This window comes from Xenopus tropicalis, chromosome 3, assembly GCF_000004195.4.
Source record: "Xenopus tropicalis strain Nigerian chromosome 3, UCB_Xtro_10.0, whole genome shotgun sequence".
NCBI lineage: Eukaryota > Metazoa > Chordata > Amphibia > Anura > Pipidae > Xenopus > Xenopus tropicalis.
The window spans coordinates 23,508,197-23,534,814 of NC_030679.2; the positions used below are offsets into that span (position 1 = coordinate 23,508,197).

The 26,618-nt window shown below is 38.6% G+C and overlaps 1 protein-coding gene across 4 annotated transcripts in view; it reads right to left on the reverse strand.

Moving 5' to 3' along the window:
* atp10b (ATPase, class V, type 10B) overlaps window positions 1-26,618 on the reverse strand; it is a 299,005-nt gene that overhangs the window by 44,949 nt on the left and 227,438 nt on the right. For 3 of the 4 annotated variants that reach the window (XM_018092832.2, XM_002940128.5, XM_018092834.2), the window contains one exon: window positions 3,105-3,309. In XM_018092832.2, coding sequence (XP_017948321.1) covers window positions 3,105-3,309 — 205 coding nt within the window. Of the gene's footprint in view, window positions 1-3,104; window positions 3,310-25,737; window positions 26,391-26,618 lie in introns of those variants that run through there. The other variant, XM_012959757.3, reaches the window with a different exon arrangement.

Sequence of the window (26,618 nt, forward strand, 5' to 3'; positions counted from 1 at the left end):
CCATTATCTCAATGAATCATCAATAAAAACATTGGCAGTAAGGTGATGGTACATTGCATGGGAATGGCATGACTTAGACTTGTGATAAGGGTACATATTTATTTTCACATACTGCTATTAACATTAAAGTAAAACTATACTATAAATACTTAACCAACAGATAGTTTATATTATGTTAAGTGACATATTAAAGAATCTTGCCAAACTGGTATATATATATATATATCAGTAAATATTTTCCTTTTACATGCTTTCCCTTGAGCCACCATTTAGTGATGGGCTGTGTGCTCCCTCAGAGATCAGCTGACAGGAAATGATGCAGCTCTAACTGTAACAGGAAGTAGTGTGGGAGTAAAAGGCAGAACTTGGCCCATTAATTGGCTGATAGGGCCTAGCATCTATGTGTGCCTTGGTTAGTTTGTGTGCACCATAAATCCTATGATCCCAGGGGGCAGCCCTTAGTACTTAAAATGGGACCTGTTAGCCATTATACTGTATATATGAAACTTTAATTTATTTGTGTGAAGTTTTCCATTTCTCCTACTCGCCTCTGCCTCCATGGGACCTGTCTCTGCCCTGCTGTACATAGCATTTGTTGCTTTAAAAAAGAATAAGTGGAACTCAGACTGTAGTGAAAGTGAAGATTCAATTACAGCTTATTTCAGATTCATAGCTCAAGACATTCTTACCCAAATGTCAGAGGAAAAGTTAATTTCGGAGTCACCTATCCACTTGGGGGGGACCGATACCGTGAAATGCCTTTAACCTTCAATTTACAATGACACTGAATGTTCCCCTAATTATGTGAGCCTTAAATATAAGTTCTATTTAGGATTAAAGCACGAGCTAAATGCAGAGCTAATGTATAAGAGGTGACTGGAAGAGGGCAAAGTAGGTGTCTGTAGGCTACACTTAATAGGAACAACAGCTATCATAACCAATTTATGACTCTTCCATAAGCCCTGTATGCTTGAGGAGAAATACCAGACAGCGGTTTCCAAAATGATGCAGAATAATTATGTGCAAGTTACTGCCAGATGTCTCGATTTAACAAGCGTTTCCTTACACCAGCACCACAGGAATTCAGATACAGAATTTTATATCCTAGTATAAGAGAAACTTTAATGGCAGTCAGAGCAGAACACCTCATTTTAATAAAATGGCTAAGGAAAGTCTAGAAGAGGCCCGAACAACTGAAAGAGTCCCTGATTATTGGTGGGGTGGGGTGAAAGCATTATTTTTTGTTAGTACTTTTGCAATGTATGCAAATATAAAACATGAATATTATAATATATATATATATATATATATATATACACACACATATAAAAGAACAAAAGGAGCACTCCCTACAAACAATCAACTGCCCCAGGTGCTGGCCAGGAGTTTATGTAATGAAGAACAGTGTGTCCCTGAAGAAGAACACATTTAGTGTTCGAAACTTTGGATTAATAAAGTCCCTGTGTGTGCGGCACTCTGTTCTATATTATATATATATATACAGTATATATACAGTATATTATTAATAAAGGAAGGTAAAACCAAGGCATTATAGAGTTACAAACAAGTTTGGCTGTTACAAACCTATTCATCTTTAATTGACATGAATTGCTAATCAACTGTCACGTGGCTGCTAGGAGACAGACCTTTCCATTGGTTTGTAGGCTGCCAGGTTTGGGGCTTATTACATTTCTACAGTTTTTAGAATGTCCCAGTTTATAGCTGGATAAATTCTTGACTATTATTTTAGATTTATTGTATATGAAAACGGAAACTTGTATTGCAGGGTTATAATCAGCACACACAGCTTCTTAACATGTAAATGGTTCAGTAATGGTATGACTCCTTCGCTTCCCTCACAGCACAATAATCACTTGGGCGCACAAATAACAGTTAATGGAGGGAGGCAATATTCATGCTACTTTAATAATGTATTCCCTGCCATGCCATGAGTCTAACCGAAACATGCAGTGGCACAGAATAAATACATTAAGTGGCACTGATACTGCCTCCTAGCCTTTCTCCATTAAAGGGATTTTGGCACGTTCCTATAGCAGATTTCATTAAAGAAATTCAATAATCTTGGCTATATTGCTAGCATAATAAAACCTTTATGTGTGAGCCTGCAGCTTGGTGCTAGAGATACAAGCTCCTGCTTCACTCTTAACTGGGAGGTGGCACAATACCCTGTGTGTAAATATGAATATTACTCCAACTTATTAGAGTATTGTACCACCTCCTGTTGCAGCATTGTCTTACCTCAATGTGATTTTATGAGTAATGCCTGTCACAGCCTCTCCTGCCTAGAACCCTGGACTCTAAGACAACTGATTGCATGTCTTGGCTGAACATTCCAAAATTGTAAGCAGTTGCTTTACATCTACTGCCTCCACTGCATTCTTGTTAAGGCCAACTTTAGAAAATCTTTTAATTCTTTCCTCTTCCCTGTCCTTAACCATTAAGCTCTTTGAGTGTCCCCGCCTTTGCATTGATTGTGGATGTCCTGGTTTTGACCTATGGCTTGTTTTTTTCCAAACTCTCCCTATTGTCTACACCAGGGATCCCCAACCTTTTTTATCCGTAAGCCATATTAAAATGTAAAAAGACTTGGGGAGCAACACAAACATAATACATGTTTGGTAGCCCCTATATGGACTAGAAGCTTAAAGGAGGTTCTGTTTGGCAGTACATCTGTTTATTTGCAACTAAAACCTGCCCCCAAGCCAATAAATAAAAAATAAGCACCTGTTGGAAGGTGCTGGGAGCAACATCCAAGGGGTTGGAGAGCAACATGTTGCTCACGAGCCACTGGTTGGGGATCACTGGTCTACACCCTAACACCTAACCTATAGGTTGTTTATCAGACTCTAACTTCTGGCCTGTATATCATTCTCTGCCACATGCCTTGACTACTAGTCTGCCATGTTACTTAAACAAAAAAAGATGAACTTGATGAATGTGTCTCTTTTTTTAAACCTCATCTAAGTGTGGCTGCTATACTTTCGCTTTAAAGACCCATCACATTCAGGTTTCACAGCCAATGGACTACAGCCTTCAAGCCTGCAATGGTCTTCACTTGAAAATGTGAAATAAGGAGAGCTTACTTGTTTGCAAAATCCTTTGACCACTTGTCTCTGCTTAAGGTTGGTTTCCCCATCAAGGTTAGCCGTCTCTATGTGGCATATACCATTTTGGTCAGAGCAGAAGAGAAGTAGTATATCCGCAGGTATGATCTCGTTGCAGAGGAGTTTGACAAAGTCTCCAACGCAGACATCTTTCCAACATTTCTCAACAAAGTCATTACTGTTCCTGTAGGACAAAATAAAGGCATGTGATCACTTTGAAATGTTATAACAAACCACAGCTACAATGAACACCCCTAGTGGTGTGAATGGGGGGGAGGGGGAGCTATACAGTCAAATGCTGCCAAAGGTTTCCCCTCAAATGTTGTTGGTCTGCTTGGCCACATCCAAGCCCCTGGAGTTAGCTGACAAAAGTACTATATGTTCTACTGTGCACTTTTGGATCACATTATATTTTGGAGCACAGTAATCTCTGGGCAGCCCAAAAAGATGACACCATTCAGAATAAGTATAAATATGTGAGTAAATTCTGCAATCCATCCACTGCCCCTTCTAAACGGAAATGTCTCCAGAGCAATGAGATGATGGTTATGGAAAATTCGATAACATGTAGTTAGGCAGGTTATATATAGGCATTATGGTTGAACTTGATGGACGTATGTCTTTTTTCAACCCAACTTACTATGTTACTATGTTACTATGTTAAAAATGAAGTCTCTTAAAGAAATGATGTATTTTAAAAGCAATATAAAACATATGCCCTTAATAAACCAAAGAAAATCTATCTAAGACAGGCTCTTTAGTGCCATAGCACTTGCACCCTGGGAAAAAAAGTAAATGACCCCTGTTGTCTGGAGGTCTAATAGATGCCACTCCCTATTTAATATCTTTTAAGGCAGCTATGTGTTTGTCAGTGTGCAACCATTGTAATCTATTCTGTACAAAGACCTTATAAGTGGGCTACCATTCTGCTTCCTTTATAAAAAAAAAATAGCACCCCTAAACTATAACGAGACAGCAAGACAGCCTTTTCCTGCAATCACAAATGAAACATTTCACATAAAGAATATTGACTCACAATCGATATTGTGTTAAAGATCTATGATTAGTCAATGCTCCAACCTCTATGTAATGTGTTTCTTCTATTGTGTTATGTGTTTTTTTCAAATGCATTTATTGAATGAGTCTTTCTCCATAAATGTTCTGTCATTTCCTAGGAGACTTATGATATATTTTGTTAGGATATATATTACTTGTGAGTACTCTATCTTCCCACAAAAACACATGTTATTTTATATTATGTTCAAGTTACCACGGATAGCAACTAAACGTGACAATGAGTTGCCTGCATTGTTTCCAGGTATGTAACAATATCATGTCAGGGAAATGATCTTACATGTATTGCTTATGTTTCATATTGCTTTGTTCCTGCATCTCTGTTCTATTAATGTATTGTTTGGAATGTAAAGTTTAATGTATACAAGTAGTTCTATATAAAAATATGCATACTAATACAGACACAGAGGCTTTCGGGCTGATCTGATAATGTACTCACTGTTTATTCAACCTTTGTTCACTAGCTGTGCAACCCCAAGATAAAAAAATGTGCATAGAAAGATCTATTGGTGAAATGAAATAACCATAACAGGCTTTGCCCCAGATATAGTAACCCATGCCAACCATTCAGAAAGTAGCATTTATTGGTCACCTGTTAGAAAGGAAATATCACATTGGTTCATGTAGGTTAGGGGGTGGTCCAACATTTGATCGGTGCCCTCCTGAACTCATAAGATGGTTACAGATATAAAATATTTCTCCTGGTGCTTGAATCACAATATATTACCAAAACTATCTGAAAAACTTTTTTAACTAACACTGTTGAAATTTTGGAAATGACATCTGACTAGTGCATGGGAAATAGATATTTATTTGATATCTTTGTGACTCTAAATTGGCATCATTGCATTACACTCACATTGGATTGGGATGCATTAGGGATCTGGACCTATTAAATAACAAGCAGACTAGCTGAACCAATAGATGTTATTTAACTGTATCAGATAAGGGCTTAACTATGGTGCATTTTACTCTGAGGACTGTCTTTTATAGGCAGAGAAGAGAAACGAAGAGGTGAAAATGACTTTTTCTGAACAGTGCCCATAAGCCGCTACCAGTGACTGCTTTAGGTAGAGATTATTGCAATTTATTTCAGTTATACTGACTGTTGCTATGCTATAAACTTAAAAAAATAAAGATATGCCTGCAAAGCAGGGTGAATTCCGAAGATGGTTTGACTGGTTTACAGACTACAGATAAAGGGAAAGGAACTCCCACACCTACTAGAAAAACAATATTCTAGGTTAGGCTTGGGCTAAATTCCCTGAGCAAGTGGTAGGTGGTCAGAAATTTGCCCTAGGGTGACTACACATTTTAAAGACAATATCTAGGTTTGAAAACTTGACACAAACTTTGTCAATTTGGCATCACTTCTCAGCAAGCCCACAATATAGGTTATGCTAAAGGAATGGATTTGCCTACAAGAAGAAAGGCAGAAGTATAGATGAAAGCAACGGCGATCACATGGTCCACCCTCTGCATCCATTCTGTTGTGCATGCCCCTGCGATCACTGTACAAAACTCACTGAGATTTCTTATATTATACATAGCAGGATATTGGGAAATTATGGAGAGTATGGTGACCTTCGGCCAGCAACTGTGCAGGTGTTCCCTTTGACTTAATAAGTCATCCATTCCACTGCAAAGTAGGCTAATAACTCCATACATCTAGATCTATCGGTAGCCTTTGACACAGTTTGACACCCACTCCTCCTATATATCTTGAACTCTACGTATATATGACACTGCTCTGTCCTTGTTTTCATTGTTTCTTTAATGTCTAAGAAAACTAACTCATTTGGATTCCAATATTATCTTAATGTTAGTAACACTCAGATCTACGGAGATGTCACAGAGTTACCTAAACTCAACCACTCTAAAACCAAACTCTGATTTCACTCACGTTGACATCATTCATTTAGCCACTTACAATCCACATCCACAACCTGTACAAAAATGTGCTTTAGAATTGCCCAAATGTGTATTTTCCTTAGCTTATCCACTTAATTCCTGCCTAGACTACTACAACTTTAAAGGTTGCCACTAGGGTGTATTTCCCTTTCATTCTGTACTAAATTGTGCCACTAGGCTCACCCACTTATCTTGCTGCTCTACATCAGCTGCCCTCCCCACTTCCTTTCAAATTGAGTTTATACTATTAATGCTCACATTCAAGGCCCATAACAGTGAAATCCCTCCTTGCTGCTCTCACCTTAACCTGTTCCTGACTGCAAGATTTCTTTTGAACCCCCTAAATTATCAGAACTCAACATACTGTACCATTTAAGGTGGGCATATACGGGTTGATTCTAGCTGCTGATATCTGTCCCTTAGACCGATTCGGCAGCTTATCGGCCCGCGTATGGGCATCAACAACGGGCCTGCCCGACCGACATATGGCCTGAAATTGTCTAGATCTCAATCGGGCAGGTTTGAAATTTAGTTGGATCGGGGACTGCATCGGCTTGTTGATGTGGTCCTTGGTAGGATGGGTACCCCCCCCCATTAGATAGCCCAGAATTGCCCACCTTAAGTGGAAAAGATCTGCTCATTTGGCTACCTCACCAAGTCTTATAGTGTACAGTTTAAATCAGAACTGTTTCTGTTGTGCCTGTGTGACACAAACTAACCCCAAGTATTTCTTGAAACCAAAGGTGGTGTTTTAACTAAAAAGTTGATTTAAAATGCCTAAGCGCAAGAGGACTTTACACATACATGCAAACCTTTTATTACATTAGTGAATTCATATGTAAATGTGACATTTTGCAGCTATTATACAGTTCTCATTGGTGTTCTGTCGCTTCTATTCATAATATAATAACATATCACCAATTGGGAAAATGCATATTATGTATGGCTTAACGGCTCAAAGAATGCTATGCGGAATGTTTTTTAGTCACTCATGCTGCTTAATTCAAGTCATGCAATATCAATAAATAAAACCACAGCTTTAACTCCGGTAGGCAGAAGTGACACAATTACAGTTCCCAAGATATTACCTTAAGCATCTCAGATGGTACCTTCCCAACCACAACAGCACAAAGAGCAGAATGCTGCAGTTTCTTTCACTTCAATGAGTTCTATATTAAGACCTTTACCTTTATAACCTTTATCACCATACTTTTATACACACAGGAGGAACGTCGGAAAGGGTATTTCATATACAGGACAGGCATGTATAAAGAATCAGGGGCGCTTCTGCCATTAGGCGAGTTGAGAAACTCGCCTCAGGCGGCAGAAGCGCCCCAGTTACCAGGGGCGGCAAAAAGCCGCTCCTGGTAACTTTAAGAGACGAATTTCCGGTTTCTAAACCGGAAATTCGGCTCTTCTATTGCAGAGAGCGCAATTGCGCAACTAGCATCCAGGAGCCGCCTCAGGCGGCGATATATCCAGAATCGCCCCTGTAAAGAATAGGTACACAGCTGTAAGTGAGCACCACTTATTTGGCTTCTTCTGTATAAGATAAACTTTAGGAGTACAGGTATGGGACCTGTTATCCAGAATGCTCGGGACCTGGGGTTTTCCGGATAAGAGATCTTTGCGTAATTTAGATCTCCATAACATAAGTATTGAATAAACCCAATAGGTTTGTTTTGCTTCCAATACGGATTCATTTTATCTTAGTTGGGATCAAGTACAAGGTACTTTTTTTATTATTACACAGATAATAATTATATTAATTATATAAATATATTATTTGCTTATAATGGAGTCTGTGGGAGATGGCCTTCCCGTAATTCTGAACTTTCTGGATAACGGGTTTACAGATAAGGGATCCCAAACCTGTACTAAATATATTAGGCACTAGTCTAATGCAGCCATACATATTTTAGGTGCAATAAAAACAAAGCAGATGAGATAAAGCTAGCTATGATTAGAAACTGCCAGCTGGCAGGACTGACTGACCTTAGTTCTGGTGTATTCTCCCATTGAAAGGAGATACGTGCTAACAAATGATTGTACAGGTATATGTATAGGATCCATTATCTAGAAAGCACTTATTCAGAAAGCTCTGAATTAGGCAAAGGACTTCTCTCATATGGTCCATTTTAACCAAATACTTAATATTTTTAATTAGGGATGCACTGAATTAAGGATTTGGTTTGGGATTCGGCCAAGATTCGCCCCTTTTTCAATAGGATTCAAATTCAGCTGAATCCATGCTCCTGGCCAATTCAAATCCGAATCCTTGAAATCATGTGACTTTCTCACATAAACATTGGGGGCAGAACAGCCCTTTTGGGTTTATTTAATGGTTAAATGATTCCCTTTTCTCTGTAATAATAAAACAGTACCTGTACTTGATCCCAACTAAGATATAATTACCCCTTATTGGGGGTAGAACAGCCCTATTGGGTTTATTTAATGGTTAAATGATTCCCTTTTCTCTGTAATAATAAAACAGTACCAGTACTTGATCCCAACTAAGATATAATTACCCCTTATTGGGGCAGAACAGCCCTATTGGGTTTATTTAATGGTTAAATGATTCCCTTTTCTCTGTAATAATAAAACAGTACCTGTACTTGATCCCAACTAAGATATAATTAATCCTTATTAAAGGTAAAACAACCCTATGGGGTTTATTTAATGTTTACATTATTTTTTAGTTATGGAATTCTTAATTACGGGGAATTCCCTTATATGGAAAACCCCAGGTCCCAGGCATTCTGGATAACAGGTCCCATACCTGTACGGCCCAATTACTTAGTTGCACCTGTGCACACTGACACCTATCAACCAGCATTACACTCTATAAAATGCTAAATAAATAAGGCATGTTCAGATTACAAAAAAAAAAATAACAGTTGGATCGGTATGTATTAAAAAATGCTTTACTACTCACACTGAGACTATTAGCTAAATCTATTGACTACAGATCATCTAGATAACACCTTAAGCCATTTATGGAGTAGCTTATTTTATGAGCACAAAAAGAAAATAAACCTTGAATTACAGATAATAACTATCAGAACTTGGCGTTTGACACATTTAAAATGATAAATTTGCAGATCAAAGGGACGACCTTTGCTTAATTGTGCTTAGCGCAGAAAAATATACGTGCTACATAAACATGTTATCCTCCATCTGACAAACTAGCACTGACATATACAGTGTGTATATATATATATATATATATATATATATTGGTAATTCCTGTATCTTTCTAATGGATCCTCTTTTGCGTGAATTAATATTTTTGATATAACAAGGTCAGGCCGTATCTTTGTGCAAGATTGTCACACCCTTGATTTATATTCCACATCGGTGAACTTTTCCACAAAACTGTGGCAAAAATTTGCCACAACAAAAAGATTGCAGAGAAAAAACGTCCGTCGAACGTGTTTACAAATTGTTGTGCTCTCAAGCGAGAAAAATGCCCATTGACTTTAATGCATAAGGAAAAATTATAGCACATAAGAAAACATTGTTGCGGATACAATTTTGTTGCCTATTGGATTCAATGCATTTCATTACTTTTTTTTGCTGTTTCACAGTTTTTTCAGCAGTTTCGGGAATTTTTCAGCTAAGCGAAACGGGGCAGATTCGCTCATCACTAAAGAACGCTTGAACAATAAAATAATCCTAACAACTGAATCTGCTTTCTGGATTTCTCTAAACAGAATGCAAATAATTTCAATAATACACAAGATGGAAGAAAAAAAAAATCTCATAATTGACTTAAAGTGTCAATGTTACATGGACATCCCATTTAAGAGGTAGTGAGATGAAGGATAAGGGCAAGGCATACCAAAACAACTAGGATACACATTTAGAGGGAAAACGTGTTCCTACAATGGCCCAAAATCTAATTATGATTGAGACACACAGCAATCTTAACATAACCTTTGCACTAATACAAAAAAAATGAAATAATGAGCTACTTTGTTACATTCATTTGTAGACATTAGTGAGTTTAATTGCAGGAGGACCAGGCTGGTAGAACTGGTTCTTGATATGACCAGTTGACGTAGTTGCGCCAACAAGTGCTTTATTTTTAGTACTTTGCACTTTCATTAGGAGGGCTGAACCCTGAGGTCATCAAATATGTCAACATACAAGTCCTCTAAGAGACCAGAGCAGGGATAGGCAAGAATCATTGGATTCTTCTGGCTTCCCCTACCATCCAGGATAAAATTCAAACTAATGACTCTCGCATTCAAAGCAGTTCATAACTCTGCCCCACCCTACATCTCTGAACTCATCTCTAGGTACCATCCAACCCGCTTGTTACGCTCCTCTACTGACCTGCTCCTCAACTCCTCTCTCATTCCCTCCTCACACACTCGCATTCAAGACTTTGCAAGGGCTGCCCCCCTTCTCTGGAATTCACTCCCACAAACTGTCAGACTCTCCCAATCTCTCTGCCTTCAAGCGACCTCTAAAAACACATTTATTTGGAGAAGCTTACCCTAATCTAGTTTAACATAACCTCAGTGTGCTGCTAAAAGCAATACCCTGTGCCACACCTCTCACAACTCTGGTCACGCCCATTCCCACACCTTGTGTCTCAGCCCTTTCTCCAATGTTATTGCTTGTAAACACTTCTCTCTGATCTATCAGTATAAATGTTGTGCCATTTCAGTTCTCATTTGTATTTTGCCTGATGAAGGGGCCTTAGAGCTCCGAAAGCTTGCAAAGTATTTTTATTGTTAGCCAATATAGGTATCATTTCTACAATACTCTTGTATTTGTGTTTTGTTGTTTTTTTTATTATTATCCTTGTAGATCGTAAGCTCTTTTGGGCAGGGCTCTCTTCACCTCTTGTATCGGTTATTGATTGCTTTATATGTTACTCTGTATGTCCAATGTATGAAACCCACTTATTGTACAGCGCTGCGGAATATGTTAGCACTTTATAAATAAATGTTAATAATAATAATAATAATAATTGTTGGGCTAATGCATTGCTCTTTTCTTATCAATATTAATAATAATGCAGGGTTCATGGAGGCCATTTGTATGACCTCAAATGTGTCCCATTGCGCACTCACAGGCATGTAGTTAGCTTATTGTTACACATGGGAAGATTTTTGCATCAGGTGTGCTCTTCCTGTTGAGAAATGACAATGTCAATGCAACACGCCCATGAAAGTATTTCTAATTCTAGATTTAATATGTGGCCTACGCAACTCTTGGATGTGTATGTCAGAACTGTGCCTATACAAATGTTCTGCCAGTAGCTAGATATACAGCAATAACTTAACCACATATTGGCAACCCTAAAAATATGTATGGGCCAGTAACAATTAATCAGTTTCTTCCACTATTATGTGTATAGAATTGTTGCATTTTTTAGAATCTTTACAACTATAGGGATCATTCACAAAGACCTTGGACAGAAGTCCAAATGGGTTATGTAATAAATGATACTGTTTGCCCATGAGCACTAACCCACAGCAACCAATCAGCAGGAAGCATTTACTGGTTGACTGTTTAGAAGCTTATGTGCAAACTTAGTGCCTTTTATTACATATGGGAGTTAAGGTGGCCGATATCGGTCCATTAGACCGATTCGGCAGCTTATCTGCTCGTGTATGGGCACTAAAGATGAGCCTCCCGACCGACATCTGACCTGAAATCGTCCAGATCTCAATTAGGCAGGTTTTATTTTTAGTTGGATCGAAGACAGCATCGGCTCATTGATGCAGCCCCTGAACCAACGGACACTATACCCGTCATTCTAATTCGATATGCTTTATAAGGCTATACCGGAAAGAATGGAGGTCAAAATGAATGGGTGGATGCTTGGTTCGGAAAGATTAGGGAGCAGATAAGCAGATTTACTGTAATATAAAGCAGGGAAACATTTTTACATGCAATAGGAAGGGAAAACTGGTTTGGGAATGCAAATGATTGATTTCCTGTACATCAGCATGTGTAAACCTTAGGGCTATAGCACACAGGGTGTAATCAGGCCAATAACAGAGGCAGTCAAAATGCCCCAGTCTCTTTGTCATCAGAAGCCTTAAGTGAATATCCACATAAGTATATCTGATTCATGTTTATTGCCTCTAAAAATAGAACTATAAAATATATTCTTGATTCTTCTTCACAAAGGCTAAACACATTAGGCCCAAGATGGAACCTGTGGCAATAGTTAAACATATATGTAACAATCAAAACATCCTCACTAAAATATAGTAGAGGAGAGAGAAAGATAGCTTTTTAATAGAGTTCTCAATGGGCCTTTCTGATTTGTCCATTTGTGTTTTGTAGTGACATTCATATAGTGCCAAAAGGGTTTGGGCAAATTCAGTGTAATGAAGCTGTAAACCAGCCATACGTGGGCTGATAAAACTGCCAACTCAGCCCCTCCAGACCATGTTGGCAGCTTATCACCCAGTGTGTGGGGCCAAAAATCAGCTGGGTATCAATTGGGCAGGTTTGAACATCTCATCACCTTAGGATTGCAGCTACACATTAATGTGGTTCTCTCCTTTTGAGTCTTTGGTAACCTCGCCAAACAACTGGCTCTTACTATGTATGCCCAGCTTTAAACTGAATATATACGTTAGATAAGACTCCCATTTAAAGGGTTGGCTCACCTTCAGGTTAACTTTTAGTATATTACAGAATTTCCTTTTCTTAGCAATGTTTCAACTGGTCTTCATTTTTTATTTTTCAATTTTTGTAATTATTTGCCCTCCTATTCTGACCCCAGGTGCCAAAAAACTATTGCTCTGTTAGGCTACAATGTTATTGTTACTTTTTATTACTTATCTTTCTATTCAGGCCCTCTTCTATTCATATTCCTGTCCCTTATTCAAACCACTGCTTGGTTGTTAGGTTAAATTTGATCCTAGCAACCAAAGTCTTGCCAAAATTCCAAATTGGAGAGCTGCTGAAAAAAATGCAAAATCATTAAAAAAGTGCAAATTATATGTTAATTTAAAAGTGAACAACTTTTAATAATGAATGGACCGGACTACATTGACTTGCTACCGTGTGTATTAATTGGTTGAGATGTGGAAAAGAGTTCTGAAACAGAGAAGCATTTATTGGCACACTATTCTGCAACCACATGTAATATATAAAATAAATATCAGCTAGGATTCTTCTCTAAATCCCACTTTAAGAACAGAGCAATATAACTGCATGACTTCAGGAGCGGTTGCAGTTGCTGCGTTGAGGCTCTCACCGCTTATAAAGCAAACAATAACACAGAAGGATTGTCAGGCTTGCCTCTCTGTGGTTTCCTGGCTACTAATTATATGTTTTCGACGTAGATCTTAAATGAGAAAATTCCTATATGAGGACAAACGAATCAGAAGGTAGTGTGCCTCACTGCACTGTCTTTCTGTGTATTGGGAAGTTAAGGTCCTTAACAGACTAAAATGATTCTGAAACTAGAACATTTATTACATTAAGCAATAAAAGCTCAAGCAAATTTACACTAGATAAAATAACTATTTATTGTACATGATCCCTACTGTATTTGGAATAACACTAATACTCCAACCCTTTTTCTGCCTGGCAGTGGAGAGAAATGCTCAGAACAGCTACCTGTACTGTATAATGAAAAGAAACCAGGGACTATACAATGGCTAATACAACAAGGCAGGCTCTGTAAGGTTTGGTACAGTATCAGGGGTAAGGGATGTGTTACATTATGCCTTTTATGCTTTAATATAATGCAGTCCTTTGAGCTTAGCCCACAAAATATCCTGGACATGTTTCCAAACCCCTAAATGAAGCAAATCTGCTGAGGTCTATTTAAGTTATTGCTAGTCAGGCCGGCTGTGCCAGGACGCATGGTGCTACTGGATGTTACAGGAAAAGTCAGTAAGTCAATCTGAAGGCTAAAGACAACATCTCAGATAGGGAATACTATAGGTAAGAATCCAGATACAGAGAGAGGAGAATTCATTGCACCCAGTAAGCAGTACTTTATATTTTGAATATGAAAGTATATATATATATATATATATATATATATATATATATATATATATATATATATATATATATATATATACACACTGTATATACTGTAAGGTGCCCTAGACAGTCAACATTTATTGGGCCTCTGGGTACTGAAATGCCAGGGCCTATTTTGAATCTCAGTCCGACGCCAGACCCAGTACCAACAACTGGCTAGCAATGATGTGCAGAATCAAGTACATATTAGTTATACACTTCCTTTTCCATGCTTATAAAGTAAGTACAAATAGAGGAAATTAAGGTATGTATAAGACCATGGTAAAGATGTTTTTTTGGACTAAAGGTATGCCAACAGTTTTGACTGTTGAGGTACCTTTAGGAATAGGGCTAATGTATGCTTTCATATGCACACAGGCCTTAAGATAAAAAAACAGGTGTTGAGGAAAATTATATGCTATAGATTCATGGGGCTGCAAAATATAATAAATAATTCAGTAGCCCTAGTGAAGAAATCTATAAGGAAAGCATTTTTTACTGACTTTGTTCCCTTTCTATTTCAACATCCATAAGTCTTTACCAGCACACAGTTTGGGACTGTACTGAAGAAAAAAAATTGCGACTACCACACAACTTTTTTTTGCGGCCACTGGAGTCTATGGCCATTTGGTGAAAAATCTGGCGAAACATTTCACTCATCACTAGAGGGTACTGAGGAGTTCCTCCTTCAGTGTGTGCTACTGCCAGGGGTAGTTATTTTTATACAGATCTGCGGTGATTACATATTTGCACAGCAGTAAAACGCCATTAGCATGTGATTTGATTGGTGCAAGTCTGGAATTACCGCCATGCCCTGGGTGTCGGGAGCCCAAAGTTCCCTAGTGTCCCTAGTGCACATGATTCATTAGAGAAGACTGGGAAGGCACTTTACCATTTAACACAATTATACAGTAGTGCAATAGGCGTGTTTAGGTGCAAATACCTGTAGTGAATTGGGTACACACAAGATTTTGGTTATTTCTCAATAATTCTGTTTGCGGATGCATTTGTTTATATGCCTTTTGGTCTCACGTGAAAATATTTCCCTACAAGTTATTCTGCTATAGTTCCAAGTACAGGTATAGGATCGTTTATCCCAAAACCCACTATCCAGAAAGCTCCTAATTACAGGAAGGCCGTCTCCCATTTAAATCAAATAATTTTACATTTTCAAAAGGTTTCCTTTTTCTCTGTAATAATAAAACAATACCTTGCACTTGATCCCAACTAAGATATAATTACCCCTTATTGGGGCAGAACAGCCCTATTGGGTTTATTTAATGGTTAAATGATTCCCTTTTCTCTGTAATAATAAAACAATACCTTGCACTTGATCCCAACTAAGATATAATTACCCCTTATTGGGGCAGAACAGCCCTATTGGGTTTATTTAATGGTTAAATGATTCCCTTTTCTCTGTAATAATAAAACAGTACCTTTACTTGATCCCAACTAAGATATAATTACCTCTTATTGGGGCAGAATAGCCCTATTGGGTTTATTTAATGGTTAAATGATTCCCTTTTCTCTGTAATAATAAAACAGTACCTGTACTTGATCCCAACTAAGATATAATTACCCCTTATTGGGGACAGAACAGCCCTATTGGGTTTATTTAATGGTTAAATGATTCCCTTTTCTCTGTAATAATAAAACAGTACCTGTACTTGATCCCAACTAAGATATAATTACCCCTTATTGGGGCAGAACAGCCCTATTGGGTTTATTTAATGTTTAAATTATTTTTTAGCAGACTTAAGGTAAGGAGATCAAAATTGGAGACCCCTTATCTGGAAAACCCGAAGTCCCGAGCATTCTGGATAACAGGTCCCATACCTGTATAGGGAAATAATGAGCCTTAAAGATAGTTGCACAATGCCTCAGGCCTTGATGAATGGCTTGTACCATGTGGCTCACCCACATACAAAATGTGATGCTAGACCATCCTAGAAGCAATTTAACACAAACTCATTAAGAACTATAGAATCTCTAAAAACAACATTTTTGTTGGAGTATAACAGCATTCTTCAGCATTTCCTATAATCAAAATACAGTTTCAGAAACTGCTCCGAACTTCTGAGCCATCTTTTAATTCCTATTAAACTGCTAATTCTCTGTGTCAGAAGGCAAGAATTTCCCTGAAGAATCAGTAGATCTGGAACAGCTATCAGGTTTGATTAATATTCTGTGGGTATTAGGGTTACTATATGTAGTTTTGATGCATTGCTGGATGTCGGAGGAGAGATAGATTGCTCAAAGTTAATAAGGCACCCTATATCTTTGTCACATGCTCGGTGCTTATCTGTAACTTTTTATTTCTTAATCCCTCGGGAAAAGCAAACTATGCCAACATGCGAAATGCCTGCTTTTCCTCGGAATTCTGTAAATAACAACAGCGCTGAACATAGTGCAAGGGATTCCGTCGGCATTGGCTCCTGTGTGGAGTGCGATTATCTCAGGGGCCGGTTGTAGCCTCCCACAAGAATAAAAGGGATAAGAAACAATCACTTTAATTGGTACTTCAGAGGATACTTTCATTAAGTTTAATGGTCTATCGGTACAGGTTATGGGTAAATTGAGTTACATGAGCGCTATACACAATACAAACATGGGTTTGACCTACTTGGCCTACATGGCACCTATTATAGAAAAAATTGTTTCCCCCACAGAAGGTGAGGGCTAACACCCACAATGCTGTGTTTACAATAAAATGCCCCTCGGGAGCACTATTCTGCCCACACTGGGAGGGGCCTCCCATTTCAGGTGGCTATATTCAGGCTCACACATGCATAATAAGCAAGTGCCCCAGCGTGCTCTTATACACATTCATATACGCAACATGGGAACCTAAGACACGCAAAGAGTATTTCCTTGCAAAAAACAGTATTGTTTCCCGCAACAGGAGTGCAACCTCTATTACCCTGTACCTCCTATAGGGAGGCCTTATTATAAGTGTCCTTTAAATAAAAGGCAAAGTGCAGGCAACTTTACGAGAGTGCTGTTCCTATTGCTTATCAAGATTGTTACATGGTGATGTTCAGCCAAACATCGAGGGGAACAAGGCTCCACTAAAATGAGGATAAAAAAAAAAAAAAAAAAAGAGATGTGGGGATCCTACATATACTATATATTAGCAACTTTACCCACTTTTTTAGGGTTGGATAAATAATTTTTCATAAATGAGTGGCATATGACATAGACAACGTATGGGAGTTAATTGTATTGATAATTGGCTTCAAATATTACTAACGCTGGTTTATGTAGTCTCTTCTGCCTGCCCATGTTCCGTAAAAGAGTCATTTAGGAACACAACCACAAGGGCGGTCACGCTAAATTGGGTGAAAATACTGCGCTTATTGAATTCATTCATTAAAGGGACCAAACACGCGCCTTGAAATTGTCTATAGGTGAGTGAAGCACCAATATGCCGTGTAGTTTGCTGAGTCGTGCATGCCGTTACACTCTAGAGGCTCATTTATCAAGACTGGACAAATTTGCCCGTGGTTAGTAACCTGTAGCAACCAATCAGTGATTGGCTTTTTGCAGGCAGCTGCAGGTAGAACAGTGAATGCAACAATTTGCGTCAATAGGTACACTAGACTTGCACCAACAGGATCAGTTGCTCATGTCTTGTTAGCAACGCACACCGAAAGTGACACAATCCCCTCTGTTAGCCACAACCAGATTGGAAGCATGCGGAGTTGTATTCATTTTGACTTCCCGAGCAGCGACAATTACATTGGAACTCTGGGGGGAAAATGCTTCATTGTGGGTAAAAAAAACATGGTGAATGAAACCTGTAATAGCACTTTCAACTCTGTGCTGCATTTATAACTGTCATATATTACATATACAATATATATACTGTATATATCTCCCAAGAAACACATCAACTATAATCTATTAAGGCCTTTCTAGGCTAAAGTGCCGTAAACATACAAAATGCCATAAATAGCGTATACTGATTAGATATGATGTTGCTATTACTCTGAGCCTTGGAGCTTACTTAATAAAGGTACGTGCAAGGTGTGCTTCATTGGGCATGTTTTCTGAGGAAAACTGGAATGCTGGGAGACAATACACTGTGGAGGGCAAAACCTTGTACATGTAGGGGATCCCTTATCCTGAAACCCATTATCCAGAAAGTTCCGAATTACGCAAAGGCCGTCTCCCATACACTCCATTATAAGTAATGATTCTAATTTTAAAAAATGTAATAATAAAACAGTACCTTGTACTTGATCCCAACTAAGATATAATTACCCCTTATTGGGGCAGAACAGCCCTATTGGGTTTATTTAATGGTTAAATGATTCCCTTTTCTCTGTAATAATAAAACTGTACCTGTACTTGATCCCAACTAAGATATAATTACCCCTTATTGGGGGCAGAACAGCCCTATTGGGTTTATTTAATGGTTAAATGATTCCCTTTTCTCTGTAATAATAAAACAGTACCTGTACTTGATCCCAACTAAGATATAATTACCCCTTATTGGGGGCAGAACAACCCTATTGGGTTTATTTAATGGTTAAATGATTCCCTTTTCTCTGTAATAATAAAACAGTACCTGTACTTGATCCCAACTAAGATATAATTACCCCTTATTGGTGGCAGAACAGCCCTATTGGGTTTATTTAATGGTTAAATGATTCCCTTTTCTCTGTAATAATAAAACAGTACCTGTAGATCCCAGCCATAAAACAATATGGTTGTGTTTTTTGCCAGGAGGAAGTCACTAAAATATATTTATTCTTGAAAACTACGCGCTTTTCCCCCCACCCACACAACACTGCACACTTTGTTTAGGCTTAAATGAAAAAATTTTTACTCTTATTTTCGTCTCAAGCAAACGCCATATAGACATGGAAACGATCGCTTTGTGCTTGCTTTGTAAAGGAACTCAAACGGTAAATATTTTTGGAAACTTTACTGCAATCAAGGGCTCCGTTTACTGTCAACAGATCTAAGCAGAGCGTTAGTCGCAATGGCGGTTTCCCTTTCGCAAAGGTTCAGCTCCGACATTGAGTTGCTAATGCTGCTTTGTTAGCATTGTAACAGTGTTATGCATTGCTTGTATGCAGATCTGTGGCACATTGTGCTGCACAATGGAGGGAGGAGGCCTATTGAGAGATTGCATTTGTGGGTTAATCCTGGATTTTTATTAAGGCTCTTTAGCAAGGATATTCATGTCATCATATAGAGGCATTAGCCCTGAACATGAATGGGAGGATTCCACTAACAGGTTTGCAAGTGCTTAGTTATGTAGAGTCACAGTGTCACATAGCAAATCTTTCTTAAACTCACAAAACACTAAACATTGCCATAGACAAGTAAAAGATTTCTATATTCTTAATGTAAAGGGATAAAGCTGATTATTTTGTCTATGGCTGGTAAAAAAATCTTTGCAGCTTATCTTCTGACTTAGAGATGTGTTATCTCAGATTACAGATATCTTAAACAAACAAATGTATAAATATATGTTCCCGTTCTGATCAAAAAGCTTTTAGGTTCTTACTTGTGGGGATAAGGCATGCTTAGACAGTGGCCTGTGTGTAGGGTGTTTTTAATCTGAATTTCCTGATTTATGGCTGATTCATACATTCAAAGCATTATATTATGGGCACTTTTAGGTGCTTTTGTTCCATGCATGTTTATAATAAAAAATAGAAATAATAATAATAATAAGGGCTATCATTTGGCCGGTCTTTTGGAAAATGAACGGGGGACAAAGCATGAAAACCACTTCATGTGAAATAAGGGTCCATTTACTGCCCCAGGGGCCTTCGCACTGCACCCCATGCTTACCACTCTTCATTATCTGAGCCCCAGCATAACTGCCTTCCTACCATAAGGGCCCCAATGAAAGGTAGGGGAGGCAAGGGAGGAGACACCTAGGTACCTCCCACCCACCTCTCTTGTATCCCGCACTAATGCAGTCAGACCTGTATCCAAGGCCACGCATTTTGGACTGTGGAAGCCTGTGACTATTTGCAGATAGCAAGTACAAAAACAAAATCCAGATTGTGGCCTATTTTTGTCTTAGGATGGCTATTGAGGTAAGGTATTGTAGTTTATTTAGAGGGTAGTGTCAAGACTGCTGTTTTCAGTCATATGTAAAGTCTTTGCAGCAATGCCATTTTCCAAGGATGAACTCAGAATATACAAATATTTTAATATATTGTGTAGGGGGTTAAAATATCTTACAAGCGCAGGGTCTGTTATCTAAAAACACTCCAAAGTAGGCAAAAGCTTTTCAAATCGTTCTTCACTTTAGACTGACAAGCTCATTCTTTAGGATATTAAGACAATGAGGCTGATTTATGAAAACTATAAATCTGCCCCAATACTTGATTTGAAATAAGATGACATAAATCCATATTAATAGTAATAAATCCTATTTTATTCCTATGTTATTCCACATTACAGAAGAGTCTCTTATCCAAAATACCCCAAATCCAAAGCATACTAGATGCTTCTAATGGATAATATAGGTCTAAATTACAGAAAGATAAATGGTGACTAAAAATGGTGACAATTCAGTTAATTACAATTTTTCTAAATGGGTATAATGAATCTGTGCCAAAAGATTGTTTGAGCAAGTCTGGAAGTGGAAGCAGTGGAGATAATTATTGAAGGTAACACAGCGCCAGGCGGAGGGGGCTTATTGCACACACAAATGAGTATAATTCTAGAGAGGAAATAGGACGACTTGGGTCAAGGCATTTTCTTTTTCATTTCATGGACAAGGAAGTCTTTTCATTAAAAGGAATTCTTTATGTACACGCGTCTAAATGTTGCAACACAATTTCAGATACAATAATAGCTTCCTTAATATGGTTGGTATTGTCTAATAAATTCCATGAGTCATTGGCAGAGGAATCCAAGCCATGTGCACTTCAGCCACCCGTGCATTGTGGAAGCTGTTATACCACTCACGCCAAACACTGGCACGCCGGATGAATCACATCTGAGAAACCACTAAGCATAACCTCCTGGCACAGGATCACATGGATGGTGATAAAGGGAAGGCATCCCGATACACACGCATGAGATTTGTTATACCCACAACTCTCTAAATATTAGCTTTTTTATGTTTAACATCAGAAAATAGTTGATACACATTTGTGGGTTTTTGCTGCAGCCCTTTGCGCCCTCAGCATCAACACTTGCCCCAGCCAAGCATATACGCTAACCAACTTAAAGAAATACTATAACCCCCGAACAATGTAGGTCTCATTGCTCATATGTAAAAAGCCTGTTTCAACTAAATATACCATTTTCATAAAAATATACTTTTTTAGCAGTGACACTGGTAAGGAGGGAAGGCAAAAGAGAAGGAGGAAGAATTATCCAGGTAAAGGGTTTTTCAAGAGTACCCTGTACAGAAGCCCTAAGGTACAGGTACCAAGGACTGCCAACAATGCAATGCAGTGCTGGTTAGTTATCGGCTAATCATTACACCTCCTTATTGCCTTCATTGAGTACCAGGTCTAAGAACTCAAGGGATAAAGTGTGTTGTGCCATGTGACAATGAACCAAACCAGCCAAATGAGCCTCACGCTTACAGTACTGCAGGATCACCAAACAATGAGTCAGTTGCCAGGCTACAATTAAAATAATTACTTAGAATCATTTCCTATTCCACTTGTTACGGTGCCACACCACTAACTGTATCACTTCCACAGGAAAATTATCATTATTACATCACTCAAAAGATTTCTTGGCCTTCGTATGTATGCATAATGATGGCAACCCCGCATAAAGGGCAGTTTAAGACAAACTGTCTGTTTCTGAGCATGTTGGAGATGTATTACGTCCTATGTACTTCAGTATTGCAACAACCTGCCTTCTTCACATTTCGCTATCTGGCTCCTAATCCCTAAATCCAGCTCACCTACCAGTTTGGCAGATTGACTGCCCAATGTGCATCACATGGTTTTGTTAGGCAAAGCCTTTACTCTTGGAGGGACACTGCAAAAGAAAAGAGTCTGGAGACTGAACTACAGAACTGTAGGTGCTAAAGACTTACAAGTGTACAGCCAAGGACAAGTGAACACACACTGACTCTGGCACAAAGTTATGGGGGCTTCCTATATATTCCTATGGTTAACTCAAATAGAATTGACAAGTATGGCTTACACTGCAGTGGTATCCAACTCATTACATGTAGTGGGACAATTATTTCTCATACATTATATTCCAGAGCTGGATTCTATTAAAATGATGATGGCATACAATGAAGTCTGGGGAGCCATTGAACAGACTGGGGGTCATAAAACTCTTTGGAGTATCAGATCTGGCCCGAGGGCAGCCCTGATATATGGTATTGTTTTTTACATATACATATAAGGAAAACATGTCACTTAAAATGGATGGTTATGGGAGTCTCTTTACAGTAACACAATTAATCAATATTAACTTTATTGATAGATTATACCAATAATAAAATGCAAACTTCTATCTCCTTCTTGTTGATAGGGTTTTATTTTATGGTAGCTAGGGATTGTGGCCTTAATGTGGCCATACATGGACAGGTTTAAGCTGCTGATTCTGGTAGCAGTTTATCTGCCTGTGTATAGAGCCTTCTGATGGGCCCACCCGACCAGTTTCTGGCCTAAAATCACCCACATGTTGATTGGGCAGCTCACTGATGCGGCCCTCACTCCAATAGCTCATATTCTTGTCACTGTAATCCGATCATTTGGCCCCAGGGCCAAACTTTTAGATTAGCATGATATCACCCTCCTCAAGTGGGAAAGAGGGGAGGAAAGATATTCTCATATGGTGACTGCACGAAAAAAGGGGATCGTAGAGTGCAAGACCACGTTTAGAAAGTCGATATAAAACTTAAAATAAACAGACCATTAGCAACATAGGGAACTGCCAGCTTTCAACTTTTGTTCTTCACACGCTACCATAAAACCTCAGAAGAACAGTATAAACCTATATAAGAGCGTCACTAATGACTTGTTGAGATGTAATGCCTAAGCCTTGCTTGGCTGTGAGAGGGAAGAGCGGTAGAAGTTGTAACGGTACCTTAATAACACAGACTCGTTAATTGCTGATTAACATAAAAGAAAGAGGTTTCTGGTCTGTCAGTATGGATAATTTGATTTTTAAATGAGTATGAGGCAAAACAGCAAGGCCTTGAGTCAGTTTTTGGGAAGGCTGGAGAATGAATAATAAGTAGGAAATAGGAGTCACACTAAGATGTGTAGCTAAGCTTCCCATTCAACGGGCTACTGTGGCACTAACAATGCAGGGATATAGTAAAACATTAATAAAAAACAATTAGAACAGTTTTTGCCATCGACATGGATTTCTGCGACTTACTTTCTTATACATATGTGAATAGCAATTGCTTTGTTAAAAACGGACATGATGGGAAATTGCATTGCTGTAATTCAGATTTCAGGTTTCTGAATAACAGATCCCTTTCTTTTTTGTGTAACACTTAAATGACAGTTACCCTACAGTACTTTACGTACACTCCAAATCGCCCAATGCACAGTGGGTAATAAGCAAACAAATGGCCAATTGCAGCCTTTTTTTGCACTTGAACACTGCGTGGGGCATTGTACATGATCCCTCATATCTGGGCAACCTAACCCTTGTTTAACTTCCTCCAAAGGTGCCAGCCTCATAGCTCCGGTAACCTTTGGCCTAATGGCTTTTTTCTACATGCTGTATAAAGGCCACTTTTAAAAACCAGCACGTAGATTGTGAAACAAAATTTACAGTGGGTGGCCAAGCAAGATTTTCTGGCAGATATAGGAGGAGAATGTACAGCACATGCTCTGCCCACACAGCCGAGACACTATGGGTAAAAAACTTATGTGTAAAAAATGGCAACAAAATGTAATGCTTAAAAAAAGGTGTAGTGTTTTTTCATCAGCTAGAACATAACAGCATAAAATCTGGTGTTTAGATGGAGAAATTCGCCATTTATTTTTTACAATGTTTCATTTTACACGGCATAATCAATAGGCCCCTCGGAGTGAAGATGGGAAACCTGCCTAACGTAATGGCCTACCCATGCCTTGGGCCTAGGGTGACCAGATCACTTGAAGATTTAGAGGAACGTCTAATACATTTTCAGTACTAATTGCATTTTAATCAAAACTAAATTATTTCAGCTCTGCTAACGTGACCCTGAACTTTCAAGTGATCTGGTCACCCTGCTTGGGAGTGTCTATTTCCCCCAAGTTTTACTCTACGCTCCCTTTAAATGGGCTTTACAGGTTGGCCTTTGGAAGCTCAGGAAGGCTAAACATATTAGCAATGATCTCAATAAGAAATGACACCTTAAACAGGGATTACATCCCTAACTAGATCAACCTTCCCAGCAAACACATGGGGAAACAAAAATGCAAACAGGTTCACTATAAAGTTCATCTTGTTATAGCTCCATATATACATAACACCAGACTATCATCTAAAGTGCTATTTACTGTTACTTAGACAAAATTACCATACATTGGATGTATATGTTCTTTGTGGTATAATGGTTCTGCATTACTAAATAGCTGCACCCTGCCTCCTCCTCTATGTCTACTGTCCAACACACAAGGGCATTATTTAACATTGTTAGTGCAATGGAAGAATGGTCCCACTTAAACAATATTATCAAAGTACCCATCAATCAAGACTCCAACCAGACTATATTCCCTGGGTGCCCAACAGCCACTGGGCCTGCTGTTTCAGTTGTTATACTTCTGTTATGAACTAATTTAATAATTTAACTTAAAGACTTTTTAAAGTATTCATACATAATGCAAGTGGGCATTTTTAATTATAACACAATGCACTTATCTATTATAAATACTTCAATATCTCAATATATCTATACCTCAATAGTAAATATTGTATACATATATCAACTTTGGCTTTCGGTATCTAAGTCCCAGTTTTGCTTTGTTTCCCACACACAACGCCCAGGGCAGCACTAAGGATCACAGGGACCCTAAGAAGAATGGTGCTGCCTACAATAGCACCCAAAGAGTTTAGGAACTTGTGGCAACGCAGATTAGGAAGGTGCAAAGCTTCTAGCCACATTTATTTTAGAAAAAGGAAAGTGCACAATGTAAAAAGCCTTCCTCAGGTACATAACCTACAATAGTACCCTGGACTAAAGCAGTCTTCAAGAAACAAAATATAAAAAAGTATACAAAAGTATATATAATAGTATAAAAGTATAATAATAATAGAAAATACGATCTCTGACAGTCTGACAGCTCTGCTGTAAAATAAAGTTTTTGTTTCCCAGCACCACACAAATTACACAGCTATTCTAACGATTAGGGAACAATTTGTGAACTTTTTCCATTCATCTAGAAAGACCTGTCTCAGTTAACAACATGCTGTAAGTGTCAGAAGGATTGTGCATTGTTGTTTTAAGTGCCCCTGAATTCTTTGGAACTGGAGAGCTTAATGTAACCAATGCCACCCAGATTTAGCGAGTTACAATATGTAACCAAGATTCAATTAACGGGGAATGCCCATTAATGCTCTAGATGCCCAACATTGCAGAAAACATTTCAAATTAAGCATTAAAACTTAAGCACTCAAAACCTCAGCATACAGTATTGTTATTCTATAACACAACATCATTTACCTGTTGTACACCAGGCAGCTCATATAATTAATCTCCTTGTCCGACTTAAATCTCCTAAAGTCCTCCCATATATCCTTAATGGCGGTTATTGCCAGAATAATACAGATAGGGATAATGGCTATCGCCGGTTGAAAAGCATTGACCACTGGGACAAAGTTTAGAGCAGCTACGGCCACGAAATACACATTTGCGAAGCGGTGGAACTGCTCAAATAGGTTCTTAGGAATGAAGGTGAAGAACGTGTACTTGGTCGTCTTGATTTTGTTGGTTTGGTACTGGCTGTTTGGGTTCTCCTTCCAGTTGGAGCCTTCAAATAGAAGGTTGGATCGGATTTCTCTCTTGGAGTCATCTTTTTTTTTCCGTTTCCACCGAATCACCCTTTCCCATATCTCAGGAAAAGTTGTAGGCATTGTCAGTCATACGGCTTGGAGAAGAAGTGAAACTCAGAGCGCTCCTAGGATGGGACATTCGGCGTGTTGCTTATCTAATCACAGGTTCTGATTCCCTGAGCCCTTAAAACGGGGAAGGCGAAACAATTCCTAAGATGTTATATGAGCTCCTCCGGCTTCTCTGCTCGCTCTTTATTTCCTTTTCACTTCTTTCAAAGTACACCTGTTGATCTCGAGACGTCACTGCTGTTACCTGTGTCACTCAATAAACCAGTTATTCTGAGGGCAGGACGGCTGCCTCTGGGTCCTACAGCCTTCCGGCTTTACTGTTAATCAGCAGAGGGAAGGAACAATCACTCCTTTGGAATGTTAATGTCTAGTCACTACTCATTTACATCTAGGCCAGCAGAGTGGCATTCTGCCACATGTACAGTAAGAGTAAGCAGTGCCTATAAACCATGAGCTCTATTACACTGCTCCTGTGCAAAATAT